General features: G+C 37.7%; 1 protein-coding gene across 3 annotated transcripts; it reads left to right on the top strand.

Annotated features, from left to right (window-relative positions):
* The first annotated feature begins 9,539 nt into the window (after positions 1–9,539).
* optn.L (optineurin L homeolog) lies at positions 9,540–27,324 on the top strand. 3 transcript variants are annotated; one of them, XM_018251182.2, is made up of 14 exons: positions 9,540–9,576; positions 12,386–12,535; positions 13,828–13,979; positions 15,252–15,419; positions 15,626–15,699; positions 16,405–16,539; positions 17,746–17,836; positions 19,668–19,783; positions 20,246–20,395; positions 21,191–21,263; positions 23,300–23,458; positions 23,867–24,003; positions 26,219–26,301; positions 26,597–27,324. In XM_018251182.2, the coding sequence occupies exons 1-14, from the start codon at positions 9,555–9,557 to the stop codon at positions 26,707–26,709; spliced, it is 1,623 nt and encodes a 540-aa protein (XP_018106671.1). In that variant the 5' UTR covers positions 9,540–9,554; the 3' UTR covers positions 26,710–27,324.
* The last annotated feature ends 629 nt before the right edge of the window (positions 27,325–27,953 follow it).

Raw genomic sequence — 27,953 nt, 5'->3', positions numbered from 1 at the left:
AGATTTCTGACTTGTATAAATCCAAATCTCCCAGCATTTCAAGACCAAATTTTCCACAAACAGCGGGTATACTCCGGGACAATACATATATTGTTGCAAACAATGCTCCCTCTAAGGTTTGGGTGCACAAAACATTTAAGATGAGTGCACACAAACTAAAGCAGAGCATACACAAAATGACAGATGCAGGGGAAGCCATTTTTTCAGTATTTGCCGGTTATGTTTTCATAATTCAAGTCAAATTGTCAGAAATAATGTTTAGAATTTTCACTGTCAAACTGGGGTAGGGAAAAGGAGGGGGGGGGGTTGATCCCCTGAAACGTTGTGCAGGGATCCAAATAAATCACAAAGTTTAAGCACATTTTGCTATGTGTGTGCCATCTGAATCTTCTTGGTTACTGCTGTATACATGGAACTGTTGAGCAGCAAAGTTCCCAGATAGAGCACCACTGAAATGTGACCCATAGAGTTCGGATTTTATTAAAGTATAAGGGGGGTTGGTCATTCACAGGCAAGAGTGTCTCAGATGGATATCAGAAGTCATTAGGAGCGGTGCAGCACACTGGGTAGGTATAAAATATTTCAGACACAGTCCCTTTTATTTGTGGGCATTCTGCTGTGGGGCACTGTAGAAAGTTGGGTTGGGCAGGGAGGCACTGGAACCGGCAGCTCACTACTGCGCTCTCTTTTTCCTGACCCCCCCTCTGGAATACAGACAGCACCTAGGTGAAAGGCATTAGTGGTTCAGTGGCCTCAAAGTCTTAATTCTTTCACAGGCACACAAAAGAAAGCTCATGGAGATTTTACAAAATGCTCTTCTCAGTTTGGATTCACACACAGCACACACCTATTATGTGCGCTCTGTCACAGCATAACTGGATGCATGAAAGAATGTTGAAGAATCAATCACTGAACCACTGATACCTTAAGCCCTTCGTTCTTGGTGTCTGCCCATATTCCTATTTGGGAGCAGGAATAAGAAAACTAGAGAGCATTTTGGGGGCACAGGTGAAAACAGAACAGAGCTAAAGGGCAGATTATGAACTATGAAGAGAGACAAATAAAGACAGGTAAGAAACCAGTACACTGATTTAGAGCTTTACCTACTAACATGTACTGACTGATTTTACAGGGACTATGGGATGTGCATAGGATTCATTCTATAATTAATAACAGAAATATGGAACGTGTCTATTAAAAAAGGTTCTGTGCTGCATCTTCCAGACAATGTTCATAACTTGAACCGATGTCAGATGCAAATAACATAGCTCTACATTTCACATCTTTAAATTATGATCATTGTAGCTAAACTTTGCGGGAAGGTTACATAGTTAGTTACATAGTTAAATTGGGTTGAAAAAATCAAAGTCCATCAAGTTCAATCCCTTCAAATGAAAATCCAATATCCATACACACGCCTCCATACTTTCACATAAATTATATATACCCATATCTATACTAACTATAGAGTTTAGTATCACAATAACCTTTTATATTATGTCTGTCCAAGAAATCATCCAAGAATTCAGCAAATAGGTCCCCTGCTATTTGTCTATAATGTACTGTACAGGTGCTGCACAGAACCACAAAATGTTGGGCATGGGCAGCCCAAACAAAAAAGAAAAATAAGAAAGTGGATGGGAGAGCAGACAAGATGAAGCAAGAAAGAGATGTGGGTAAGAATTGGAAAGCACTATATAGTGAAAGAATATGATACTATAAGAGCTGGAGAGGAGATACCACAGAGACCAGTGTGTGAGAGAATAAGAAAGAGATAAAGGTGAAAAGAAGTAAACAGAATAAAAGACAACTAAGGATAGGAAACCAAAAAGAGAGAGAGAAAATCAATGGCTCCTAAGGAGAAAATTATGAATTTATGAGAAAATGGAGTGTGGGACAAAAATCGGAAGGGTTCCGTTAAAGGAAACCCGTCACCCAGAAAAATTATTCAAAATCCTATTTTATCACATTAGTCAAGCAAAAAGAACTTTAATTACACTATATAAATTATTTGAATTTTCTTTACTTCAGTATGGGAATTCATAATTATAGCACGTAGGCAGGAGCCATTTTGTGGACACTGTTATTAAGACAAGCCTTGCATCATCTCAGAATCTTGTTTGTGCACCAGAATGGGGGACCCGATGTTCATTCTCATGCCCTGGCTACACAATTAAATGGTAAAGAGAACGGGAGAATGTGGAGAGAGCAGTGCCATCTTGGAAGTACTGAATGGAAAGTGAAAGTAATTGTCTGCCCTAAGGCATAGATGAGGGACAGACAATATTTGATTGACAGCTGAGATTTTAAATGAGCTTTAGGGCTATTCCACACGGGGAGATAGCGACGTGTTTGCGGTCGCGGCGACAAAGCGCCGCGACAGTCGCCGCGACAGTTTTGTATGGGCGCCTATGTAAAAACGCCTGTGCTAACCACACGAGGCGATGCGCTTTTCAACAGTCGCCTGAAAATGCCTCGCCAGGCTTTTTCAGGCGACTGTTGAAAAGCGCATCGCCTCGTGTGGTTAGCACAGGCGTTTTTACATAGGCGCCCATACAAAACTGTCGCCTGCGCCGGTCGCGGCGACTGTCGCGGCGCTTTGTCGCCGCGACCGCAAACGCGTCGCTATCTCCCCGTGTGGACTAGCCCTAAAACAACTATGGATGTTTTAATAAAAATAGAAATTGGATATAATGTTTAATTTGAAAAGGACTTTTAAGACACATTTTTTTTTGTGTTGGGTGACAGGTCCATTTTAAGAATAAGAAAGAGATATAGGGGTTAAGAATGAACAGAATAAAACTAAGGATAGTTGACCAAAAGGAGAGGGACAAAACCAATGGCTCCTAAGGAGGAAATGATTAGAAGATGGAGTGTGGGAAAAAAAGGAAGGGTGTGTTAAATAACAACAGGAAAAAGGAATGGAAGGAAAATAAAACTGGGTAGGTGTAGAAGGGATATGGAATAGCAGTAGAAAGCAGAAGTGTTAAAAGGTGTTAGAGTACAGAGAAAAATAAAAGACAGAGGGAAAACAGAACAAAAAGGCAAACAATGGGGAAACATAAAAGTGGATAGAAGCAAAGGTGGCAAAAAAGACAAGAAAAAAACAATGTTAAGAAACAGAAGGAAAACATAATTAACCAAGTCACAATTCTACTTTCCCTACAACCACAGACAAAATGGTCTGATATAGAGAGGACTCTTCTAAAGTCAGCATCTCTGGAGTCTATATTTTGGACAATGGAGAAATATAACAAAAGGAAAAAAATGAATTTACCTGTAACTCTAAAGACGACAATTAACATCTGGAGGGATGGATAATCGAGATAACGCTTGGGGGCCCATTTACTTAGCTCGAGTGAAGGAATAGAGGAATTAACCCTCGATATTCGACCTTAAGTAAATTTGCCCCTTGGTGTTCTTCTTTCCTTTCTCCAGTGGCACCTATTTCTGTATTGGAAAAGTTATTAAATATCAATCTATCAACATGGAAAAGAAATACTCCATTAAAACTATTGGAATTGTTCTGTCTAGATCAGCTCAAGACTTTCACTATCTCACATAATTAAATGGGAACAAAGACTAAAGAAAACTTTCACAATAAAGGAATGGCAAAAGGCTATTATCAAACCACAATTGTTTACTAAATGTGTCGCTCATCAGGAGAATTATTACAAAATCCTATATAATTGGTATCTAACACCTTCAAGGATAGCAAAAATGTATGCTTCAAATCAATGCTGGAGATGCAACAAAGATATAGATATGCTACACATCTGGTGGAATTTTGATTCTATACAAAGTTTCTGGCTAAGATCATTGATTACAAAGGTCTATTATCTCCTGAAGCAATGCTGTTAAATCTACATGACAAACTTCCAAATAAGAGCCTAGAAATGCTGACCTTCCAAGTATTAAATACCTGTCAATTTCTGATAGCTGGGAAATGGAAAAAAAGGAGATTCTAAATATCCACCAAATACAACAAAAAGTAACTAATGTGTGGGGTTTTTTTTGTTATATTTATAGATAATTTTAGATCTTACTCCTTTGAGAAATATATGAAGATACAATGTATTTATTTGTTGGAAAAACACAATAAATAAAGAGAAAAAAAAAACAGTAGGGGTCAATGGATTACAGAAGGTGAGCTCCATACATATATGTATGATGACTGATATAATTGTGGGCATAGCCGTTTCTGTAGTTGCTGACATTTTAATAGACTGGAGGTGCAGCATTAGAGAGCTAGTAGAACTAACATTATAGAGCAACACTAATAGCTTGTGGCTGGAGCAAGGGAGTTTGTTAGTGCTGGGGACTAGTACGTACCCACTGCCTTTCACTGTATATAATATGCTTATGTACCAGTACCCACTGCCTCTCTCTGTATATAATGGGTGTACATTGTACTTGGAGTGCCAGTTCCAACTAATGGTTTAATATGGTTGGTGTGCTGTGCACAATGCTTCTTATTGTATAATGTACTGGTGGTGCCAGCACCCACTGACTTTTACTGTACATTATGTTTGGGGTGCCAGAACCAGTGTCTGTATAATGTGTTTTTGTTGTAAGTGCCCACTGTTTCTCATTGTGTTTCCCACTGTTTAATGTATTTTAGGTGTCAACACCAACTGCCTGCAGTGCCAACTGCTCACTTTTAATTTTTTTAATATAATGTCAGAATTAGAACAAATGCTGCTGCTTAGTTTCTAATTTAGATATTGGAAAGACAAACTTTAAGGTGAATGGCATTTCAAAATGCGCACACATTTGTACACAACATTTCTTTTTGCGCACACAGGCTATATAAAATTAGAGGGAACTTTGCTTGGAAAGTACACATTCTGCCAAATCCAAAGATATATTTCTAGTCTGAACTACCAAATTCCAAATCTTATAATACATTTAATACTTTTTATAACATATAAAACACACCACTACAAAGCTTCTATTTTGCAACATCTTTTCTGTCACATATTCCTATATACTGAGATCAAGCAGTCTAAAAAACAATACCAATGTTTACTGAACAGTTTGATGGCCAATGTTTATAGGTTTACCCAAGTATATGACATGTAGAGGACCCAATATGTAATGTATATATATTTTAATGGTTAATACTGTCACTGCTTCCAAATAAGCACCCTGCATGAGTAATAGTGTTGTAAGACCTCCAAACTGTACAAAGTCACCAGAAATATATATATATATATATATTTTAATAGTACACATTCAGCTGAATCCACGTATGTTCATCTTAGAATATGCCCCATGTATCCTGTCATAAAACAAGTATGAATGCCAGGAGTGTTCTGAACAGTGTGATGCCTAGTATGTATAGATTTTACCAAACTATGTGTCAAGTATTGGTCCCAAAACAAAAATATTGCACACACACAGTTTTCACAGATAAAAACAAGTAATAAAGAACAATGTATAATTCAATAGGATAGTAAAACAAGCCTTCAATATCTATACAAAACGAAATATGCCATAAAATGGCTAAAAACATGATTTCTATGTGTCTGCTGCTTTAGTGGCCCCTGGGTTAATTGTGCCCCACGTACCACTTGTTTCGCAACTCAGCACTTTGCTTAAGGGCAGGGTAGGCGAGCTGAAACTGCCAGAGTCTCAGATCTTATAGTCTACATTCTGTAGCAGATTGAGTATTTTCTACACAGATTGTAGATAAATACATCCAAATACTTCCTATAAAATCTGGTGGAGGTAAACATCTACCATGAGGGGGGCTGCAGCTAAATTAAGCCTTTGGTAACTTTAAAACCCAAACATTTATTTTATAATTAGGTGCTCCAGGGCTGCAGCACCTGAATCACTCCGGCCAACTATCAGCTTATTGGACTTTCAGTATAAATATCCGTGTGAGTGCAAAGCTGTGGTTGGCTAAAGGTCACAACACACATCCTAATCTGCTTCTGGAAACGAGCCTTATAAAAAAACCACACTGCTGAACAGTAACACAGTCTCCAGCAAGTGAGGATTTATGGGCAGTTACAATGATTTTTAGGGTAGGGACACACTGGGCGATTTGGGGAGATTTAGTCGCCTGGCGACTAATCGCAGCGACTTTTGCCTCCCCTCACTCTGCGCCTGGATAAAATGAAAAGTCGCCGGCGCTAATCACACACGGCGATTCGTTTTCCGAAATCGCCCGAAGTTGCCTCACGAGGAAACTTCGGGCGACTTCGGAAAACAAATCGCCGCGTGTGATTAGCGCAGGCGATTTTTCATTTTATCCAGGCGCAGAGTGAGGGGAGGCATTCGGGGAAGATTGGTCGTGGAAAGTCGCGGCGATTAGTCGCCAGGCGACTAAATCTCCCCAAATCGCCCAGTGTGTCCCTACCCTAAAGGTAACAAGCATGTTACCAAACCACAGGTGGTATAAGAGTAGAGGGATCACTCACTGCTTGCCATGTGCTGGCTGTGTCTGCTACCTTTTATTGTATAATGTGTTTTGGCTCCTGTTACTTACTGCTTCTCAGTTGATATAATATACTTGGGTGCAAGAACTCACTGCCTATCACTGTGTGCAAAATGCTTGGTGCACTAATACCTATTGACTCTCAATGTAAAAAAGATGCTTTGGGTGCTAGTACCGTTCTCACTTTATATGTAGCTGAGGTGCCAATACTCACTGCTGGAGTCACAAAAGTTTACTACAGGCTACAATTGTATAGTATGCACCCATTTAATGTTTCAAGCTGTAGCACAGAAACCTGGTGAGCTTAATTGAGCCATGGTAACAGTTTGGTAAAATGTGAGCTTAAGAGTGAGACAGAATCTACACGAGAGAGGGGCAGAAGAGTGTTTTGGTAGATATATCTTTGTCAGTGCATGGAGTGGCTGAGAGCCATAGTGATGGTGAGATTGTCAGTGGCAATGTTAACATCACCAAGAATGATGATGGGCGAATCAGAGGCAAATAAGTGAAAAAGGAAACTTCTAATAGGAAAGAAATAATATGTTTAGGATTAAAATATCTGATAAGTATAAACTAGTTTTAATGGTGCCCTTCTGACTTTCAATAGAGGTTTACTGTGAGATAAAAAGATAAAAGCTTTTCCGTTTTTATGACATGGGAAGTGTTGTGCTGGGCTCCCTTGGAGAAATGAACAATACAATTACCTAACCAATAAGTGTCATCTAGAATGTAGCAGCAGTGCAGACCATTGGTGTAAATGTAAACACGGGCAAACAAAACAAAGTAACAAATGTTTTTGAGGCAAAGGTTTTTTATTTATCCAGTACCATTTGCTGACTGTATGGGGATGTGGGTATTAGACTATAGCTGCAGAGTAGCAAGTGAATTAACACATTACCACCACATATTCTAGGTTAAGAGAGAGATCCCTGTATGAAAACACTGCACAAGAGGCAGTCTCAGAACAAAGACTCAGGGGCAGATTTATCAAGGGTGAAAATTCGAAATAAAAAAAAAAAATTGAATTTCAAGCTATTGTTGTGCTTGTACTTTGACTAGGGAATAGTCCAAATTCGATTTGAATTTGAAAAAAATGCAAAAATTCTAATTCGAAATTTATCATGTAATGTCTCCTTAAAAATTTGACTTCGACCATTCGCCATCTAAAACCTGCCGAATTGCTGTTTTAGCCTATGGGGGACCTCCTAGAACCAATTTGGAGTCAATTGGTGGGCTTTGAAAAATAAGTTTTTTTTATAAAAAAAAACTTCCAATCAAATTCAAATTAGTTTGTTCGGACCTAGTCGATAGCACAATGTTTGTGGTTTTCAAATAAAGACGTGAGAAAACATCAGCAAACAAGAGTCTTGTAGCTCCATGTAATACATTCTTACCTTTTGATGTTGTTTATATTAGTTCATCCAATGGTTAACATTGATTCTGCTTTGTGTGTTTGTACAATTGCAGAGTAAGGCAAACTTAAAGCTTAAAGACCTAACAGCATACCTATATGTTTTGAGACAGCATGCACATATCTTTTAAACAAAAAAAAAAAGTGGAGGTTTGGCTTGTATTTTCGGCAACAATATTTAGAAGAGTGGTTGCAACAACCACTGTATTCAATATTGTGGTTCTTGGAGTCCCACTAGGAAGTCACTTTGCTCAGTCTATATGCACAGACTCATGGTACTACTGACTTTACTTGATTTTATCAGAGACTTTTCTTGAGATTATCAGAAAAGCAACATTTAATTTATTTGTAGGCGTCTCTACGATGATTTGGGGAGGACAACCCCCTTGCTCAAGTAAACTATAGTCTTACAGAGAGCTTTTTGGGATTTCAAGTCCCTCTACTCTCCTTAGTGGGTGGTGCACAGAGGGACTTGAAGGTTAGGGGGGGCATCGCACTCTGAAACAAAAATGGCTGAGGAACTGGTGCCTGTGAACAGAAACAGACTATTATGGTTTCCTTTCAATTTGAGAAATCAGGTATGTTTGTGTAACTAAAAAATATTATAATTTTATTTATTTATGTTTAGATAGTGTTTATGGACAAATACAAGAGGTCCTCTGCACTCAACCCATTATCAATATATTTAAGACAGAGACATTTTGTTCATACTGCTACTGAAAAATGCCTTACCCTCTGCACTCAACCCATTATCAATATATTTAAGACAAAGACATTTTGTGCATACTGCTACTGAAAAATGCCTTACCCTTTAAACAAAACAGGCAGTGGCGTAACTACCGGGGGAGCAGGAGGTGGGATTGGGCCAGGGCCCCCCAGCAGGTCACGTGCCACTGTCTTCTACGGAGTTCCGGGTGTACGGAGGTGGGCTCGGCTGCACGTCCTGCACCAGGGCCCGCCCCATCTAGTTACATTACTGAAAACAGGGATTGTTTGTCCATATATTGCAATATATTTAAGCTGGCCAACTACGTCAAAGTCATCCCATATCTGGCCAGTCCTACGCTCAATTTTCATCTGATTCATTAAGAATTCTATTGCTTCATTATACAAGTTTTACCTGCAACTTACTAGCTGCTTTCAAAGTAAAACTCCCAATCTTGGCTGCCCTTTTATTAGACACCAGTGGGATCACCTGACTATAGCTGGGAAGGGTGCACTCAACCCATTATCAATATATTTAAGACAGAAACATTTTGTGCATACTGCTACTGAAAAATGCCTTACCCTTTAAACAAAACAAAGATCGTGTTTATGGCCATGTTACATAAGCCCAATTGAATAATCTCATGTTAAAAATAGGGTGCATCTCCCTAACAAAGCCACGCCTATGTAAAGACGCTGCTGAGAATGGAAACCGAATGCGCACGTTTGACTTCCCCCTCCCACACCACCAGCGTATCAAGCTCAAGCTACGTCATTTCAGCCAAGACTCCGACAGAACCAATGAAACAGTATAATTTTTGCTAAGAAATGAGCTTATTTATACTTGCTGGAAAGGGACAGAACGATGCATTGCGCGAAAAAAACAAGAAATAAAGCGCTCTTGTTAAAGGGCATCACGTGACTACACTGACCTCACGCGCTTTGCGATGTCGGCGTAGTCAGCTGAAATGTCATAGGTGGGCGTGGTAGAGTATGTTGTTATCACTGTCAGTAGGTGAGTGCTGGAGCTACAACGTTTGTACAGCAGGGATCTGAGGCTGCGTATTTTTTAAGTGTCGGTAAGTGAGTGTCTGCTGGTGGGGTTTAGGCTTTCTGTGTAGCAATGTAGTCCTTGTCTCCGTCCCTCTCTTCCTCGTAAACTACTAATTGACTATGCAGCGTGGGTTGCTGACAGATACCAGGACTAATGAAAGAGACCGCAACGGGAAATGCGCTGTTTAAAATAAGTAAAGTATAACAAATTCTATGATACACGGCTTTTCTAGCACTGTAAGCGCACTGGCTACTTCTTTCAGGTGTGAATTGCAGTGTACATTATTATTATATATGTTCACAAATTGGGAAATGGTGACATATTGCACTGGAGTTACCTCTGACTAGTTCCCACACGCCTATCCAGGATCCTCCCCTTATCTCACATGCTAGTAGCACGTTGTTTAAATGATTGCTGCTCACTTTGCTCTAACCTCCCAAGCTCAGTGTTCTAGTGAACTGCCAGTGATACATATCATTTGATGCTTACTATGTCACACTACATTCACAGGCACACTTGCTGCTACATGACTTTTTTTTTCTATCTAAAATGAAACTGTGAGTCACAAACCATTTCATTTTAGAAGAAGTAATGGGTTATGCTTTAGTTACTTTAGTTATGCTCTAGTTACCGCTGTATATGGGGAGCATGTGGCCCAGTTGTGCCTCACCTAAACTGCACCTCCTAACCTAACAAACTACACTGGTCCAATATCTAATAAATGTCTTATTAAATATCCCCTCAATTATCCACATGCTTTTGGATGAAGTGTGCTGAGGTTTTAGACCTTGTGGATTTTTTTAAATCCCCTTTTGTTAAAAAGATGGTTCACTTAACATTAACTTTTCGTATGTTATAGAATGACTAATTCTAAGACACTTTTTAATTGGTCTTCATTTTTTCTTTTTTATAGTTTTCGTAATATTTGTGGGTAAATCTAGAGAAGCGGTTATGGCGGAGTTTCTGCACACTGTCAAATTGTGTTCACATTGTGTGTCACAATAAAGCCGCATTGTTATTAATATTAGCGTCTTCAGTGTGGATGTAAGCACTGCGTATCTTGACAGCGCTATATAAATAAATGATGATGATGATGTGACGGTCAGCGCTCACAGCGGGTATCTGTTTTTGCAAATGTTTGAATTATTTGCCTCCTTCTTCTGACTCTTTCCAACTTTCAAATGGGTCTCACTGACCCTATTTAAATAAACAAATGCTCTGAAAAGCTACACATTTATTGTTATTGTCATTGCTACATTTTATTACTCATCTTTCTAATCCAGCTCTCTCCTATTCATATTTCAGTCTCTGATTCAAATCAGTGCATGTTTGCAAGGTAATATGGACCCTAGCAACTAGAATGCTGAAACTGCAAACTGGAGAGCTGCTGAATAAAAAGCTAAATAACTCAAAAACCACAAATAATGAAAAATTAAAACCAATTGCAAATTCTTTCAGAATATCACTCTCTGCATCATACTAAAAGTTTATTCAAAGGAGAACAACACCTTTAAGGGGCTAGTAAACCATTGTTAAAGGAGAAGTAAACTTTTTTTTAAACCCATTGGGTCCCCTACACAGGCCTTGTCCACAAGCATGTCCAACACCCATTCCTTTGTACAGTTATGTATTGGGTTCTGTCTTGAGAATGATGATCCACATAGGCCTTTGGGTGATTTTTTTGTTGTTGGGAGGGGGCATTGTATTTAAAAGGGTTTACATCACCTTTAAGACATTGGTATGTACACTTGGCTGAGGAGGTGAGTTTTGAGGGAACATTTGACACTGCTGGGTAGGGCAATGTGTGTTGTCTGGTTAGAAGGTTAATTATTAAGCCATGGACATACTATTTGAAAAAAATGAAACCAATAAGTTTCAGATTCTTTTTTTACAGGGTGGAGTAAGGTCTTTCAAGCTATATGCTTTAATGCTAAAGACATCACATGGTAACTTTATTGTTTTTATTTCTGCTGTAGAAACGAAAGAGAAAGTTCACTTGTTATACAAAAAGAATTTTAAATGGCAACCTTGCTACAAGAAGTTAGCTTTGTGTAGGAAATACCAGGAAACGTGAAAAGAGGCTGGCACAAGCCTGGACCCACGAAATAGTAAAGCTGGAATCAGATTGTAAAAGGATTAAAAAAGATTACATTTTATTGGCCATGGTTTTTAATTATGGAAAATAAAATGTAAGCTTTTTAATCCTTTTACAATCTGACTCCGGCTTTACTAGTTTGTGGGTCCAGGCTTGTGCCAGCCTCTTTTCAAGTTTCCTGGTATCTGCTCCCCTTGCTGAAGGTCTGTGGCGTGTGCACCTGGGCCCACTGTGTACAGCGGTAAGGTCATTTAACGCATTTGGACTTAGCACATACTGGTTATATATTAGTATAATTTGTGTAGGAAATAGCCAGAATTTATGGGCCTGTATGCATGTAGCTGTGGCATTATTCCCTTTAAATATCTTTTCTACACTACTCTACAAACAAGGTGGCAACACTATTAGAGCTAAAACAGCCATTTACCTTAAACTAGTTAAAATAAAAAAATACATATTGTTGGTGACATTCACCAACCAAAGGGGATGTTTTAATATTTTGTTTAGTGTTGTAGCTACAGGATGCTGTGATAGCTGTCCAGCAACAGAACATCATAAGGGTAATGTGTTTCAGCCCGGGGGTAGTCCCTGAGATAAGTAAAGATGGAGAACATCGTTGCTTTCATGGTTACTTCACGGTGTGTTTAATACCTGATTGGGATTTTTTGTCTGCAGTCATGGAGAATGAATTGTTAAACCATCCTCATAATAATAACATGGTAAATGGACATCAGGATGCTCCCTATGATGCTCTTAGCATGAAGAATGATGCAGAAATGCTGGAACAGATAAAACAGCTTCTAATGGAAAATAATAATCTAAAAGGTAACAAAACTGTTGTGGTAAAATTAATGCAATGCTTATAACATATACAAGTATCATTGCTTGTATATCTCTCCCATTCTTTGTTTCTATATACCAATATGTAGTGCTTTCTGCCTCGATCACACATCTTACAATGCAGCAGAGCTCCTAGTTGAATCTGCACCCTTAAAATGTCACTGCTGAGTTGCAGGTCTTTCCCTGCAATATGTTTCTTGCATACATCTTATTAATCACCACTCATAGTTTAGCAGCTCTTTCAAGCTGCACTCACTAAGAAAGAGTGCAAACATAAATTCTCCCACAAGCATGCCACAGTTTACTTCTGATGCTTAACATTTTTTTCTGTAAAATATTGTGCGTTTATATATCAAAAGCAGCATTTACGCTCTTGCCACACGGAATTCTTTTCAGCCAGCAGGCTCTTCTCATGGACTTGAATAGAAAATGCCTGCAATGCCAGGATCCTTTTTCCATAGATACAGTATGCTGCCTCGATATATAGGCGGTCATGGTCTTGCATTTTATTCACATAGTGATTGTCATGAGGGGATAATCAGAATAACAACTGTCCACTAATAAAAGTAACCAGTATTTTTTTTTTTTTTTTGTTTGTATTTAGAGATTTGTAACCACTACACTAGCAGTGACTGACATAAATCACGCAAACATGGTTTAAAATAGTTTTTAAGATAATATCCTTTTGTACAGCCTTAAAGTGGACCTGTCATCCAGACACACAAATTTGTATGATAAAAGTCCTTTTCAAATTAAACATGAAATCCAATTTCTATTTTTTATTAAAGCATTCATAGCTGTTGTAAACTCATTTAAAAATCTCAGCTGTCAATCAAATATTGTCTGCCCCTCCTCTATGCCAGTGGCATAGAGGCGGGGCAGACAATCACTTTCACTTTCCATTCAGCACTTCCTAGATGTCACTGCTCTCCACACATTCCCTGTTCTCTTTACCATTTAATTGTGTAGCCAGGACATGGGAATGGGCATCAGGTCCCCCATTCTGGTGCACAAACAAGATTCTGAGATGATACAAGGCTTGTCTTAATAACAGTGTCCACAAAATGGCTGCTGCCTGCTTGCTATAATTATGAATTCCCAGACTGAATGAAAAAAGATTCAAATAATTTATATAGTGTAATTAAAGTTCATTTTGCTTGACTAATGTGATAAAATAGGATTTGGAATGTTTTTTTTGGGTGACGGGTCCCCTTTAAAGAAACGTTGTTAGATTTTTGTGCAAATTTACATTTTCTGTGATTATGTCTCACTTTTAGAAACCATGAAGCAAATGAATCAGGAGATGAAAGAACGCCTTGAAGAGCTCTTAAAGAGACATAATCAGCATTTGTTAGACTTGAACAGTGCAAACGAGGTGTTGAGGAAGGAATTGCAAAGTTTAAAAGAAAAGATTGCCACATCTAACCAAGTATGTATTGCATGATAAATTGCAGTTTATTGTATCTTAGCATGGAGAAAACCACCTAAATGACATTGTCATTTACTTTCTGCAACCGACAATGCATCCGACATTATAGTAGTGCCACTTCTTATGATATCCTATTGTTAATTCCTAACTAATGGAATAGCGAAAACCTGTGTTTGGGAGCTTGGGCTGGCAGCTATTAGAAAGAACGATTGTCTTGGAGTTTCTATTTTTTTGTATACTATAATTTGATCATTTCAGACAGTGCCGCCATTAGAAATCATGGGGCCCCGTAGAAACAAAATTTTCAGGCCAAAGCCCCACCCCAGATCCCGCCCACTCCACACTACAGTTGAAAAACCACACAGACATCAGCACTAAAAATTGTAAACCCCTGCCCCCCACACACAAGTTCTAAAAAGCCATTGATGGTCAGGGCCCCCCATAAGTTAACAAAAAAAAAAAATTTTGGCGACAAGGCCCCCCTTACAAGTTAAAAAAACCATTGGGGCCCAAGGCAATATTTTTTTTAAAAAAACATTGGTGACAGGGGCCTGTAGAGTATTAAAATAATACATTGGTGGCTAGGGCTTTAAAAAAAATAAAAAACATGCATTGGTGTTCAGTAGAACTGAACTAGAGGCTTCAGGAATCCAACTTCGGCTCCTTTTGTGACTTTGGTTCTTTTCGCGGCTTCAAGACTTCAACTTCAGCTCTTTTCGTTGGCTTCGGGTCTTTTTGTGGCTCAGGGACTTTCGGCGGTTCAGGACTTCCGAAGAGACCGCAGGGCTTTGGCACTGCCAAGGGGGGCCCAGCTATTTCGAAAACTATGGCACAGCCTGGCCCCCTTTAGGCCCAGGCCCAGTACATGAGTTCCCCCCTGTACCCCCCTGATGGCGGCCCTGACTTCAGAAAATTAAATTACAAGTAATATCTTGAAAATACATTGTAAGCATAAGCTCAGTACAGCTAAGCAGGTGTTTTGTATTTGTAGAATTTTAGAAAAATATATACATTTCATTTAGCAATTACAAATAATATGGCTACAGCAAAGATTCATCTAGAAATGTGGAAAAACACACACACACACACACTAAAGTCAATTTAATTTAACCTGTCTGTATGTGAATGTGGCCGGGACCTTAGATTATAAGACGTACTTGGCCATGGACTGCTATAAATAATGATCAGTCTCTGTGAATTTCTGCATAAATGTACCATTTCTACATATATAATAATTAATTCTGTGTGTAAAGTCCACGTCTTTGCTTTCAGGGTTCGGCAGTTTGCTCTACTTCTGAGGAAGCAAGTGAAAACAAACAGCTGAAGAATCAGTTAACGCGTTTACAGGCGGAGAAAGCCGACCTACTTGGTCTAATATCAGAATTGCAGCTGAAACTCGGCAGTTTTTCTGAAGACTCATTTGTGGAAATCGGATTTTCTGTAAGTTCACCCTGACTATTTTAATGTAGAGCTAAAATGCAAGATTATGAGATTACAAACATTATATACACAATAACTGGTTCATGTACCCACAGAATACCCACAAAGTGGTAACTATTTGCAGTCTGGGTCAGATAGGGGTTCTGTGTAAGGGTACATTGTGTTATTTACATATATATCAAGTTTTTATATATTTTCTTTTTCAGGAAAGGGAATCTGGTGAAATAGTGAATGAAGAAAAGGCAAATAAAATATTGTCTGACCATAATATTTCATATAGGTAAAACCTGCTTTAACTGTTCCTTATTTGTGATTGCATGTAGTAAGTTGACACGGGATATGTTATAGGTGAAAATGTGTATGGGTGTGGCTTCCTGTTCAGAACAATAGTCCTACAATGTTTACAGAACAGAGCAAGCATTCCTTCATTAATGCTGATATCATGTATTTTACAGAATTATTAAAATATATAGTTTTGCAAGGACATTGTAGTTTATCAGCAAGAAAATAGAAAACTACCAACCCTGTGCATTTGTGTTAAAGAAAATATTCTGACACTACATCTCATTTTCTGGGTGTCTTGTTTCTTCAGTTCTGTTGGCTCAAGTTCATGAGCCATCATCCCAGTTAATCTTTTATGTTACCACTATTCCTTCCTGCTGTCCTTTACCTGTTACTCCTCTAACTTGTTATTTGACTGCTTAACTTGTAAGCTTCAGTCTTTTCTTACCACTTTCTGCATTTGCATTGATAGATCTTTGTCATTTTTCACTCCGATGATATCTGCCCACAGTGGTGCAGATCTAAGACTTCCTTTACTATTTTTTTTGTGTTCTTCAGCTTCATAATAGGGACCATCTCCATTAGCACTTGCAGCCTCCAACTGCACTAATGTTGCATAATACATTTCCTTTAAAGCTTTTCTGTATAAATAACTACTGTTCTTTTTTTTTTTTGGCTTATAACAATGAAATTATTTGAGCAGGACAAATTCTATCAAGGAAGAAGGGGGTGGCACTGAACCAGAAGAGGTGGCAATCAGCAGGCTTCTTCGCAGTCTAAGAGAGGAAACTCAAAAAGTGGAGAGACTTGAGAAGGAATTATTTAGTGCAAATAAAAGGTAAGGGAACTTTATGGTATTGAAACAATATCTTATCCAAAAGTATATCTAGATATGTTTAGTAAATTGTCTGTGCATAATTATCAAGCGCTAATGGTGTTCACGCTATATAAATGTGAGTTTCCACAATCACATGTGGTAATTAGTTTCAACTGCATTAAAATTTTAGGATGACTGCTGTTATCAATCAATACCATTTAAACCAAGGAGCATAGTTATAATGGCATGTAAAAAAAAAAAAACAGCACTTAAATACAACAATATTAAATGCCATGGTACACCATTTATTTTACACCAACCTCTACATCTTTTTTTGGCATAAAATATTTTACACACCTTTATAAATATACCCTTTCAAACATCTATGTTTACTTCCAATGAATTACTAGAAAGAATAAATACTGCTGCAGCACCTCTTTGCAAAAGAGAGACATTAAATTTATTAGGTCAGAAAACCAGGCAACATTTCGGGTTTAGTCTCGCCCTTTCTCAAGCCTGCCTAGTGTACAAACTATCTAGCCACACATAGGTGGGAGTGTACCACACCAGGACCCACCCCCCAATCACATATAAACCAATTGTGTGCATGACACTGCAAATAAGTCAATAAACACACACAACTTCTATTAACTTGGATACTTCTAAAGAAATGGCACATAAAAAATATATTTTCTATTTAAAAATATATGTTCTTGAAACATTATTTTCTAAAGCCTTTCCGGAGCTTGGAACCCAAAAATATTACTAAGGGCAATGCCACATGGAGTATAGGCTTTGCAGATCTCAGTCTGTGTATTTTTTGCAGACTAAAAGAAGTGCATCCACTCTGTGCCCCAGCTTCATCCATCTGAACGGTCTCTTTTGGAGTGGAGTCACATGCAGCGGAACGGAGGTCAGCCTGGAAATGTCTCCTTTCACATTTTCAGGCTAACCTCCATACTGCTCCACTGCACTCCCTATGACTGCACACTAGTGGATCTTATTAAATTCAATCCAGATGTGACACGGATCAAATCCGCCTCTCTCAGCCTGAAAGAAGTACGCAGGCTGTGAGCAGCGGAGTGTGGCAATTTCAAAAGAAATAAATGTAATCATCCTAATTTGTGCTGAATACATAAATAATAAACCTAGAATGGAAAGGAAATATCAGTTCTATATAATGAATTGTACATTGCCAAAACCAAACAAAATAATTTTTTTCGAAAGGTTGGCAGAACTAGAAAAACAAACCTCTGAATTCTGTGACAAGGGCGTGCAAACAGAGCAAGAATCTGAACAGAGTCAATCTGAAGTGATTGTAAGTATATCTACCACACAGAATACACTACATTTAAATTAAAAGGGAAGCAATATTTTATTAGATTTGACTCTTTCTGCAATACAATGCACTTCTGAAGTGAAGGACATATATACACTAAGTGGGGGGTATGTACAATTCGGCAAAATCATTATCTCTTATATTATATCATGTCTTGCTATCATGTCCTGTGGTGTTTTTGTGGCAATAATATTATATGTATTATATTTTTAAACAAAGTAACACTGTCCCAAGGTTATATATGTGTTGCAGAGGTTCATTCATTCGTTTAATTTTGGAAAATCAGGATTAAAGGCATCATTAATACATTGTCTATGCAAGCAAGTGAATGATCACTCAAGTATTTCTGAAAAAAAAATCCCATTCTATTCAGTGTAAAAACCTGTGTTGTTAATTACACAGTGCAGTGTTTAACCTTGATCTTACAGCATTTTACAGTCTGATGGTTAAATGAGAAGCTTCCTCTGTCGTCCACCAGTCCAACATAATTAGGCACATAAACAAAGTGTTGAAGGAGGAGGTTTGCCCTATTTAAACCTCAGACATTTAGTCTGGTGTACTCCTGACTGTTGAGATGAGAGTGGACACCATGGTAAGATCAAAAGAGCTGTCTAAGGCCTTCGGAAAGAGGATTGAAGCCGCGTATCAGTCTGGTAAAGGATTTAAAAAGATCTCAAAAGAATTTGAAATCAGCCATTCCACTGAAAATAGTCTACAAGTGGGCCAACATGCCCAGGTCTGGCCTTCCAAGCAAGTTCACCCGAAGAGCAGACTGCAAGATGCTAAAAGAAGTCTCCAAAAACCCTAAAATGTCTTCATGGGACCTATAGAAGACTCTTGCTACTCTTGATATCCAAGTACATGGCTCTACAATCAGAAAGAGACTGCACAACTTTAACTTGCATGGGAGGTGTGCAAGGAGGAAACATTTACTCTCTAAGAGAAACATCAAGGCCAGACTGAAGTTTGTCAGAGAGAACATAGACAAGGACCAGGACTTTTGTAATTATGTTCTTTGGACAGATGAGTCCAAAATGTAATTATTTGGACACCAGAACAGAGTGGAGTAAACCAAATACAGCATTCCAGGAAAATAACCTCATACCAACTGTGAAGCATGGAGGTGGAAGTGTCATGGGTTGGGGATGCTTTGCTGCAGCAGGACCTGGACAGCTTACCATCATAGAATCAACCATGAATTCTACTGTGTATCAGAGGTTGCTTAAGGGACATGTCAGACCATCTGTATGAAAATTAAAGTTGAAGTGGAACTGGACACTGCAACACAACAATGACCCAAAACATACCAGTAAATCCACCAAGAACTGACTGAAAACGAGTCCTGGAGTGGCCAAAGCCCAGATCTTAATCCCATTGAGATGCTGTGGGGGTGACTTGAAACGTGCTGTACATGCAAAAAAAACCTCAAACATCTCACAGCTGAAATAATTCTGCATTGAGGAGTGGGGCAAACTTGTCCTCAGACTGATGTCATAGACAAAATGGCTACATGAAGCGTCTCACTGCAGTTATTTCAGCCAAAGGCGTTAACACTAGCTATTAGGGGGTAGGGTGTCCTAACTTTTTCCTCAGAATAAACACTTTTGTTTAATGAGTAAATAAAGGTTTTTTGTTGTTTACCTGCAATTAAATTACTTTCTTGTACAGAGATAAATAAAAACAAGAAAATACATAGATATGTGAACATATCTTAATAAAGAATTGAATATTTAATGGGATGTCCTAATTTTTTCACATGACTGTATACTGTTTCTTCTGTGCACTATTTATTTATTAATTTTTTTTACAGATTTCTAGTGAAGTAGATATACTAAAGGAGAAAGTGAAGTCACTAAATAAAGAACTCCAGGAAACCAATGATAAATTAAATGAGGCCAAACAGTTCAAGAACAGTCTTCAAGAAAAGTAAGACCTGTATTGTTTTTTGAGGCTTTTGATTCAGCATTGTCTGTGGAAGTCAATTTAATCTTTAAGCAACTTTACTAGTTATTAACTAGTTACCTTGTTATTGGTAGTGTAATTGCTATTAAAAGCAGGATGTTTTGGCTCTGAATCTTGAAGCAATATAGTTGAAGCCAGCTGACTAGCCACAAGGAGAAGTGACTCCTACAACATTGGTTCAAGAGTCAGAACCATAGAACAGAAAGGGATACATAAATACTGCATTTCGTTTTTTCACTATGCAAATAAAAAAAACAGTGCATGAAAATCCTTACAGTAATTATTTTCCAGATTTGAATTGTACAGGAAACTATTAATAATATACAAAATCTCCTTGAATGATTTTTGCACTTAACAAAACTATATCTTATGTTGTATATACATCTTAATTGTTTTGTGAACACATTTTTTTTTCATTAACTTAAGGTGCATTTTGCTAGATAAGAGACTTCAAGAAAACCAGGTTGATTTGGAGGAAAAGCAAAGTCTTAGATATTCTATAAAGAAATTAGAACTCCAAGTGGAAAGTCAAGAGTCTGAAATCAAACTAGAACAAAACAAAACAGAGGCTGAAAAGTAAGCTGAATATTCATTCAACAGTCATAATGTAATGCAATCATAATTTAATACAGATAATGTGGGTTGTTTTTTGTTTCAAATATTTGGCTTGTGTATTGATTGCAGTAGGGGAATGTATGGTTATTTGGTGGAATTCATTTTGTACCTTGATTTATTAGAAGGGTCCTTTTAGACTTTCAAGCTGAAGGGCTAACTGTCCTCCAATGTTGCATTTGACGTTTGGGCCTTAGCTGTGACAGGTTATCAAATGAATGACCACAGATAACCCCTGCTATACTCTTAAGCTAGCTATGCATACAGAGTGTTTTTGTGGCTGGACAGAAAAGCAAAAGCTTAAGATGTTGATGCAGATTTAACCCACACTGGGCAATAGAACCGAGCAGAGAAGCACTAAAATGCTTCTTACACCAGTAATTTAAGATTATATCATTCTGTCCAGCTCTCACCAGGACAGAACAGCAGGGGACTCTCAGGTGACACATGATATTAGCAGTGTACCACTGGTACTATCATGTACAAATTAAATGTAAGCTCTAAATGTGCTCAGAAGAGCATGTTGCTTACATATGATGATATATTCATGGGTAGGTAGATAAACAGCCATTTTTGTGAAAAAAAAATTTTCTGCTTCTTCCAAATGCTAAACAATTGTAAATGAATATCTGAAAGTTTAAGAATGCTTGTTCTTTATTCTACCTCTATAAAAAGAATACTCATTCACATATAATATAAATGTATTCAAAAGATTGTAAGTCATTAGTCATTTTCATGTTGTTTTTACTTGCTCCATAGAAATCAACTAGGCATCTTGCAGGTTTCATATGATAAACTTAACTCAGAATATCAAGAACTAAGGATTAGAGAGGTATGTGCACATGCAGCTGGAAACTACTGATTAATTTACTGTATGTTTTTAACTATGTGCTTAAGTTTGCATGCACACTGATCAAGAATTTTATTTTGTTTGGTGCACATTTTGGCTTTCTAAGTAATGTATAGTTTTTATTTTCAGAATTTGTCAGAAAATGCAGTTTTCTGGTCCTTTTACTTGGCACCACTCTGCTACTAGCCCTATACACTGAGTCAATATGACTTCTAGGATCCTCTGAAAATCATATGTACATCTTTTTGGAATACAGCCAAGTTTGCTGAATAAATGAGCTCTGCACTGACCTTTTGTAGAGTTACAGGTATTGGACCTGTTATCCAGAATGCTTAGGACTTGGGGATATTTCCGTAGTTTGGATCGCTATGCCTTAAAGGGGTTGTTCACCTTCCAACACTTTTTTTCAGTTCAGTTGGTTTCAGACAGTTCATCAGAAATAAAGATTTTTTTTCCAATGACTTCCTATATTCTGTATGTGACTGTTTTTCTAATATTGAAGTGTAAAGTTTAATTTTTCACCTTCTAAAGCAGCTCTAGGAAGAGGGGGTCACCGACCCTGTAAACTGTTCTAAATTGATACATTTAGTTGATACATTTCTTATGTGTCCCTGCTGAGCAGAATCCTTGCGTTTCATTACAGGCAGCTGTTAGAATTGATATAATAGTTGCTAATACTCCAGAGATGCTGCTGAAAAATGTGTCAACGCAATGTTGCAAAATTGTAACAGTTTAGAATTTGCGCCTGAATTACTGAGAAGCCAGACAAACACCAGAGACGGACATTAAGGGGCAGATTTACTAAGGGTCGAATTTCGAAGTTAAAAAACTTCAAAATTCGACCCTCGAATTGAAATCCTTCGAATATCGAAGTCGAAGGATTTTTAGCATATTCGAACGATCGAATAGATATTGTACGATCGAACACTTAAATCGTTCGAATCGAACCATTATAATCAAATCCAGATTTTTCAAATTGATTTTCTTTTTTTCTCTGTAATAATAAAACCGTACCTTGTACTTGATCCCAACTAAGATGTAATTAATCCTTATTGGATGCAAAACCAGCCTATTGGGTTTATTTAATGTTTACATGATTTTCTAGTAGACTTAAGGTATAAAGATCCAAATGATGGAAAGATCCGTTATTCGGACCACCTCAGGTCCCGAGCATTTTGGATAACAGGTCCCATATCTGTAATAATAAAACGATACCTTGTACTTGATCTTAATTTAGGTATAATTAATACTTATTGGAAGCAAAAGCAGCCTATTGGATTTATTTAATGTTTACATGATGTTCTAGTTCGTAGATTTAAGGTATAAGGATCCAAATTATGGAAAGATCCTTTATCCGGAAAGCCCATTGGAAGCAAAAGCAGCCCATTGGATTTATTTAATGTTTACATGATGTTCTAGTTTGTAGATTTAAGGTATAAGGATCCAAATTATGGAAAGATCCTTTATCCGGAAAGCCCCAGGTCCCAAGCATTCTCGATAACAGGTCCCATACCTGTAAAGGGAGAAAAATAAATTATTTAAAAAAATTTTTAATTATTTGCTAAAAATTGAGTCTATGGGAGATGACCTTCCCATTATTTTGAGCTTTCTGGATAAATGATTTCCAGATAACAAATCCCAAACTATATGTGTTTGGGTGCTCCCATCTCTAGGTGATCCCTAGTCCCAAAGCCACCCCATCATCTAGCGATGTCACATCATGAGTCATCTTTGTGGGAAGTTTAAAACATTGTCTGTGGTGGCAGGCACCCTTATTGTAAACAGTGTTTTTGTAAGTGTTGCTGATAAACATTTTGATAGGGGAAGTTTGGTGGTTGTTAGTAACATGTATTTTATACATATTACTAACTAATATATAGGATGATGACAGTTTGTGGACTACTGTATGTTGGGGTACAGAAAAAAAAAAATACTAGCATAAGAAGTAAATCCACCCTGGCATGCTTTAGTTTAGATTATTTACACCATATGTTCTCTTCTGTTTCATTTCATATCAGATTGAAAAAGTTTCCAAAGTTGAGTTTAATGAGCTGCTTGAAAAGCTGGATGTATGTGAAAAGGCACTTGCAAAAAAACAATTTGAAATTGATGAAATGAGAGAAATGGACACAAAACACGAGGAGGATAAAGAAACAATTGAACTTCTTCGTGCTCAGGTGAGACCGTGCTAGCAGAAGTTCTCTGTTTATCTGAACTAAGCTAAATTAAAATTACTTAGCACTGATATTAAGATAGTTGTGGGGGATGTGTACTTAGTTTAAAGAGGCTGTAGAAAACTGGAACCTGGCTGGTGGGAGAGAGCATATTAGGTGCTACTGAATCAGAGCTTAGTGATGTCATATGTCACATGACTCACTTGTGTATTCTTATAAAGTTCCCCCTGTTGGAAAATGACAAAATTAGAAGTCACTTTGGATGGTTATGAAACTTCTTGGTAACTAATAATATCCTTCTATTTTATAAGAGGGGGTTGTTTATTCACTATATAAAAAATCAAGGGGAGACATGCCTATGTAAGGTTTCTGTAATGCACATGTATTATTTCTTATTAAAATCTTGTGCAGGTTGACGTGTACTGTGCAGATTTCCATGCTGAAAGATCAGCAAGAGAAAACATTCATCAAGAGAAGGAGCAGTTAGCAACTCGTCTGGCATATATGATACAAGAATATGAAAAACTGAAGGAAGAAATGATGGGCAAGTATGTGTTTTGCTACAGAGCAATATATTCATCTCTTTTCAACTGTGAACTGGTTTAGACCTATGACATCTATTTAACATTGTCCTCATTTTTCAGCTAGTGCAAGAAGGTATACAAGGTCTATTTATATAAAATGGAAATATAATTTTTACATCACATTTTAATGTAGCAAGTGCATACTTTGATATTTTATTTTTTGTTCGTTGCTGTCCCCACACCCACAACACCAGCAGTAAAACATTCATGTAGTAAAGAACTTTACAAAATAAACGAGGCCATAGCTACATTTTATACAAATCTCTACACCTAACACAGGTCGCTTCTCATTTGCTATAGATGGGAAGTGCCATCAGTTGCCCTGCACAGTTGATCAAATCAATTATGCACTATTTTGAGAAGATAATCACGAGTCCAGTGGCAACTATAGATTACAACAGGGTTGGTAGCTGCATTCACAATGTTACTGCATTTAGAGCTTCATATAAAAGACACACTGTATAAAAGGAGTTAGTCCCAGTAAGGGTTAGTCCAATACATTTCTAACCCCTACTTGAAACTGCTTCTCTTTGAACCAGCTATACAGTGGTGTGAAAAACTATTTGCCCCCTTCCTGATTTCTTATTCTTTTGCATGTTTGTCACACTTAAATGTTTCTGCTCATCAAAAAACGTTAACTATTAGTCAAAGATAACATAATTGAACACAAAATGCAGTTTTTAAATGAAGGTTTACGTTAAGGGAGAAAAAAAAAACCCAAATCTACATGGGCCTGTGTGAAAAAGTGATTGCCCCCCTTGTTAAAAAAAAAACTTAACTGTGGTTTATCACACCTGAGTTAAATTTCAAAGGTTATAAAGCCATTTCTAAAGCTTTGGGACTCCAGCGAACCACAGTGAGAGCCATTATCCACAAATGGCAAAAACATGGAACAGTGGTGAACCTTCCCAGGAGTGGCCGGCCGACCAAAATTACCCCAAGAGCTCCGAGAGGCCACAAAAGACCCCAGGACAACATCTAAAGAACTGCAGGCCTCACTTGCCTCAATTAAGGTCAGTGTTCACGACTCCACCATAAGAAAGAGACTGGGCAAAAACGGCCTGCATGGCAGATTTCCAAGGCGCAAACCACTTTTAAGCAAAAAGAACATTAAGGCTCGTCTCAATTTTGCTAAAAAACATCTCAATGATTGCCAAGACTTTTGGGAAAATACCTTGTGGACCGACGAGACAAAAGTTGAACTTTTTGGAAGGTGCGCGTCCCGTTACATCTGGCGTAAAACAGCATTTCAGAAAAAGAACATCATACCAACAGTAAAATATGGTGGTGGTAGTGTGATGGTCTGGGGTTGTTTTGCTGCTTCAGGACCTGGAAGACTTGCTGTGATAGATGGAACCATGAATTCTACTGTCTACTAAAAAATCCTGAAGGAGAATGTCCGGCCATCTGTTCGTCAACTCAAGCTGAAGCCATCTTGGGTGCTGCAGCAGGACAATGACCCAAAACACACCAGCAAATCCACCTCTGAATGGCTGAAGAAAAACAAAATGAAGACTTTGGAGTGGCCTAGTCAAAGTCCTGACCTGAATCCTATTGAGATGTTGTGGCATGACCTTAAAAAGGCGGTTCATGCTAGAAAACCCTCAAATAAAGCTGAATTACAACAATTCTGCAAAGATGAGTGGGCCAAAATTCCTCCAGAGCGCTGTAAAAGACTCGTTGCAAGTTATCGCAAACGCTTGATTGCAGTTATTGCTGCTAAGGGTGGCCCAACCAGTTATTAGGTTCAGGGGGCAATTACTTTTTCACACAGGTGTGGATTTCTTTTCTCCCTAAATAATAAAAACCCATTTAAAACACTCATTTAAAAACTGCATTTTGTGTTTACTTGTATTATCTTTGACTAATAGTTAAATGTGTTTGATGAGCAGAAACATTTAAGTGTGACAAACATGCAAAAGAATAAGAAATCAGAAAGGGGGCAAATAGTTTTTCACACCACTGTATATCTGACTTTGCTCATAACAGACAGAATCAACATATACAAATACAATTTTTTTTTCGTGCTGGGAAGCAAACATCTATACAGTAATGTATGGAAACTTCCATCCAGGCATTGGAGAAACAGTTACCATACTTTTAACATTTAAGCCTGTTTAACAGCAACAAAATTGATAACTTAACTGTAACATGACAAATTGTATTCTGTTTCCTTTAGGCAGTCAATAGAGCAGCTCCAGAGGCGCCATGGTGCCACAAGCTTATTGGATGCCAGTGAGGGTCCTTATTTAGTGGCAAGAGGTAAACAAACACTAAGTATAATCAGTGTTTCAAAATATATATGTGTATATGTGTATATATGTGTTGTTACTTGACCTGTAATAAAAAGACAACATTGTATTTATAGTCTGAAGGCTGGCACACTTGGTATATTCCTGTTAATGGTTTAGCCTCAAAAGTGCCAGTCCCCACTGAAGTGAATTCCATCTGGCTGTGACAGATTTGGCCAAAAAATATGCCCCATGAGCCATCAGACTAAAAGCATATGAATAGAAGTTTACTGTTTTGATCAGTCTTCATTCTCTTCTTGTTGCAGGGGCAGCCAACATGGAGCAGCCAAGTATTACTGTGTATACATGTCCAAAATGTAACCTGACTGTTCCAGACATGGATACGCTGCAGATTCACGTCATGGACTGTATCACCTAAGACCAAAGTCTCCATTTGGGCCACTGAATTCCTTCCTTTTAGAAGTGGGATATATATTTTATTACAAAGCACTTTACCAAACACAGATTTGTACTTAAAGCTTTGATTTTTGCTTTCAACATCGAGGTCCTAAAGATAGTTCTCTCTAATATGATTTGTACTCTGCAGATTTCCTATTACACAATAGCAAACATGGAAAATACTCAAACACCTACTGTTAAATAACCTGGAATGTCATTTGGATCCTTATACTGAACCAGTGCTCTTACTTTAACTTTTTACTGTTAAGTTTAATAAATGCAATAAATGCATTTTCTTTACTGACCTCTGTGCATAGGTGTTTATGAATAGAGGGACTTCTTAGTTTTCCCAAAATACAACTAAATGAAAGAACAGTGACCTTAAAAGGAAGACTATTATACTAAAGAAGTAGTTCTTAACTTTATTCATCCAGGACTGAAATTCTTATCCTAGTAACCTCCCATGCTTTTCCCATATGGTACAGGTACTTAACGGTACATTGACAATTTAAAGTTTTCTGTAAAAACCGGTTATTAAAATGCACTAAACTACAGTGTATGCATAATAAATATTTCAAATATTTTTTTTCTTACAGCTTATGTATTTTGTTTTTTTTTTTACAATTGGCGCAAACAGCATAGTTGCGTTAGGAAAAATTAGATTGAGGAAGCACAATAAGTACAAAGCCATTGAGATAGTTCTATGTGGGCCAATTTTAAAAGGACCAGTAACACTAAGGGGCAGATTTATCAAAATATGAGATTAGAGTTTAATAAATAAAAATTCACCCTTGTTCCCTTCATTCTTATAGGATGTATTAAATTGTATTTGTCAATGTGTGAACGTTAGAACTCACCGGGGCTCATTTAACAACACTGGGCAAATTTGCCCATGGGCAGTTACCTATAGCAACCAATCAGTGATTAGCTTTTTGAAACCAGCTGCAAGTAGAACAATGAATGCAGCAATCTGATTGGTTGCCATGGGTTACTGCAAATTTGCCCAGTGTTGATAAATGACCCCCACCATTTGATAAATACACTTCTAGAAATCCCATAGGAATGAATAGAATGTGCATGTGTTATTTATTATACTCTAAACTGACATTTGATAAAACTACCCCTAAATATAAGATTAAAACCCATTCTATCGCTCTAATAATACCACTGCTCTGCACAAAGTTAATTAAGTGATTTATGCACCATTATAAGCACGTTGGTGCT

The sequence above is a fragment of the Xenopus laevis genome, chromosome 3L (assembly GCF_017654675.1).
Source record: "Xenopus laevis strain J_2021 chromosome 3L, Xenopus_laevis_v10.1, whole genome shotgun sequence".
NCBI lineage: Eukaryota > Metazoa > Chordata > Amphibia > Anura > Pipidae > Xenopus > Xenopus laevis.
This window is presented reverse-complemented; position numbering and strand designations above follow the sequence as displayed.

Bases quoted from the DNA above. Each gene is read 5' to 3' on its own strand.
- optn.L (XM_018251181.2), top strand. From the start codon at position 9,769: ATGAAAGAGACCGCAACGGGAAATGCGCTGTTTAAAATAA. The intron at 20,396-21,190 runs GTAAGCTGAATA...CTTGCTCCATAG, and splicing joins AACAAAACAGAGGCTGAAAA to AAATCAACTAGGCATCTTGC. The intron at 26,302-26,596 runs GTAAACAAACAC...TTCTTGTTGCAG, and splicing joins TCCTTATTTAGTGGCAAGAG to GGGCAGCCAACATGGAGCAG.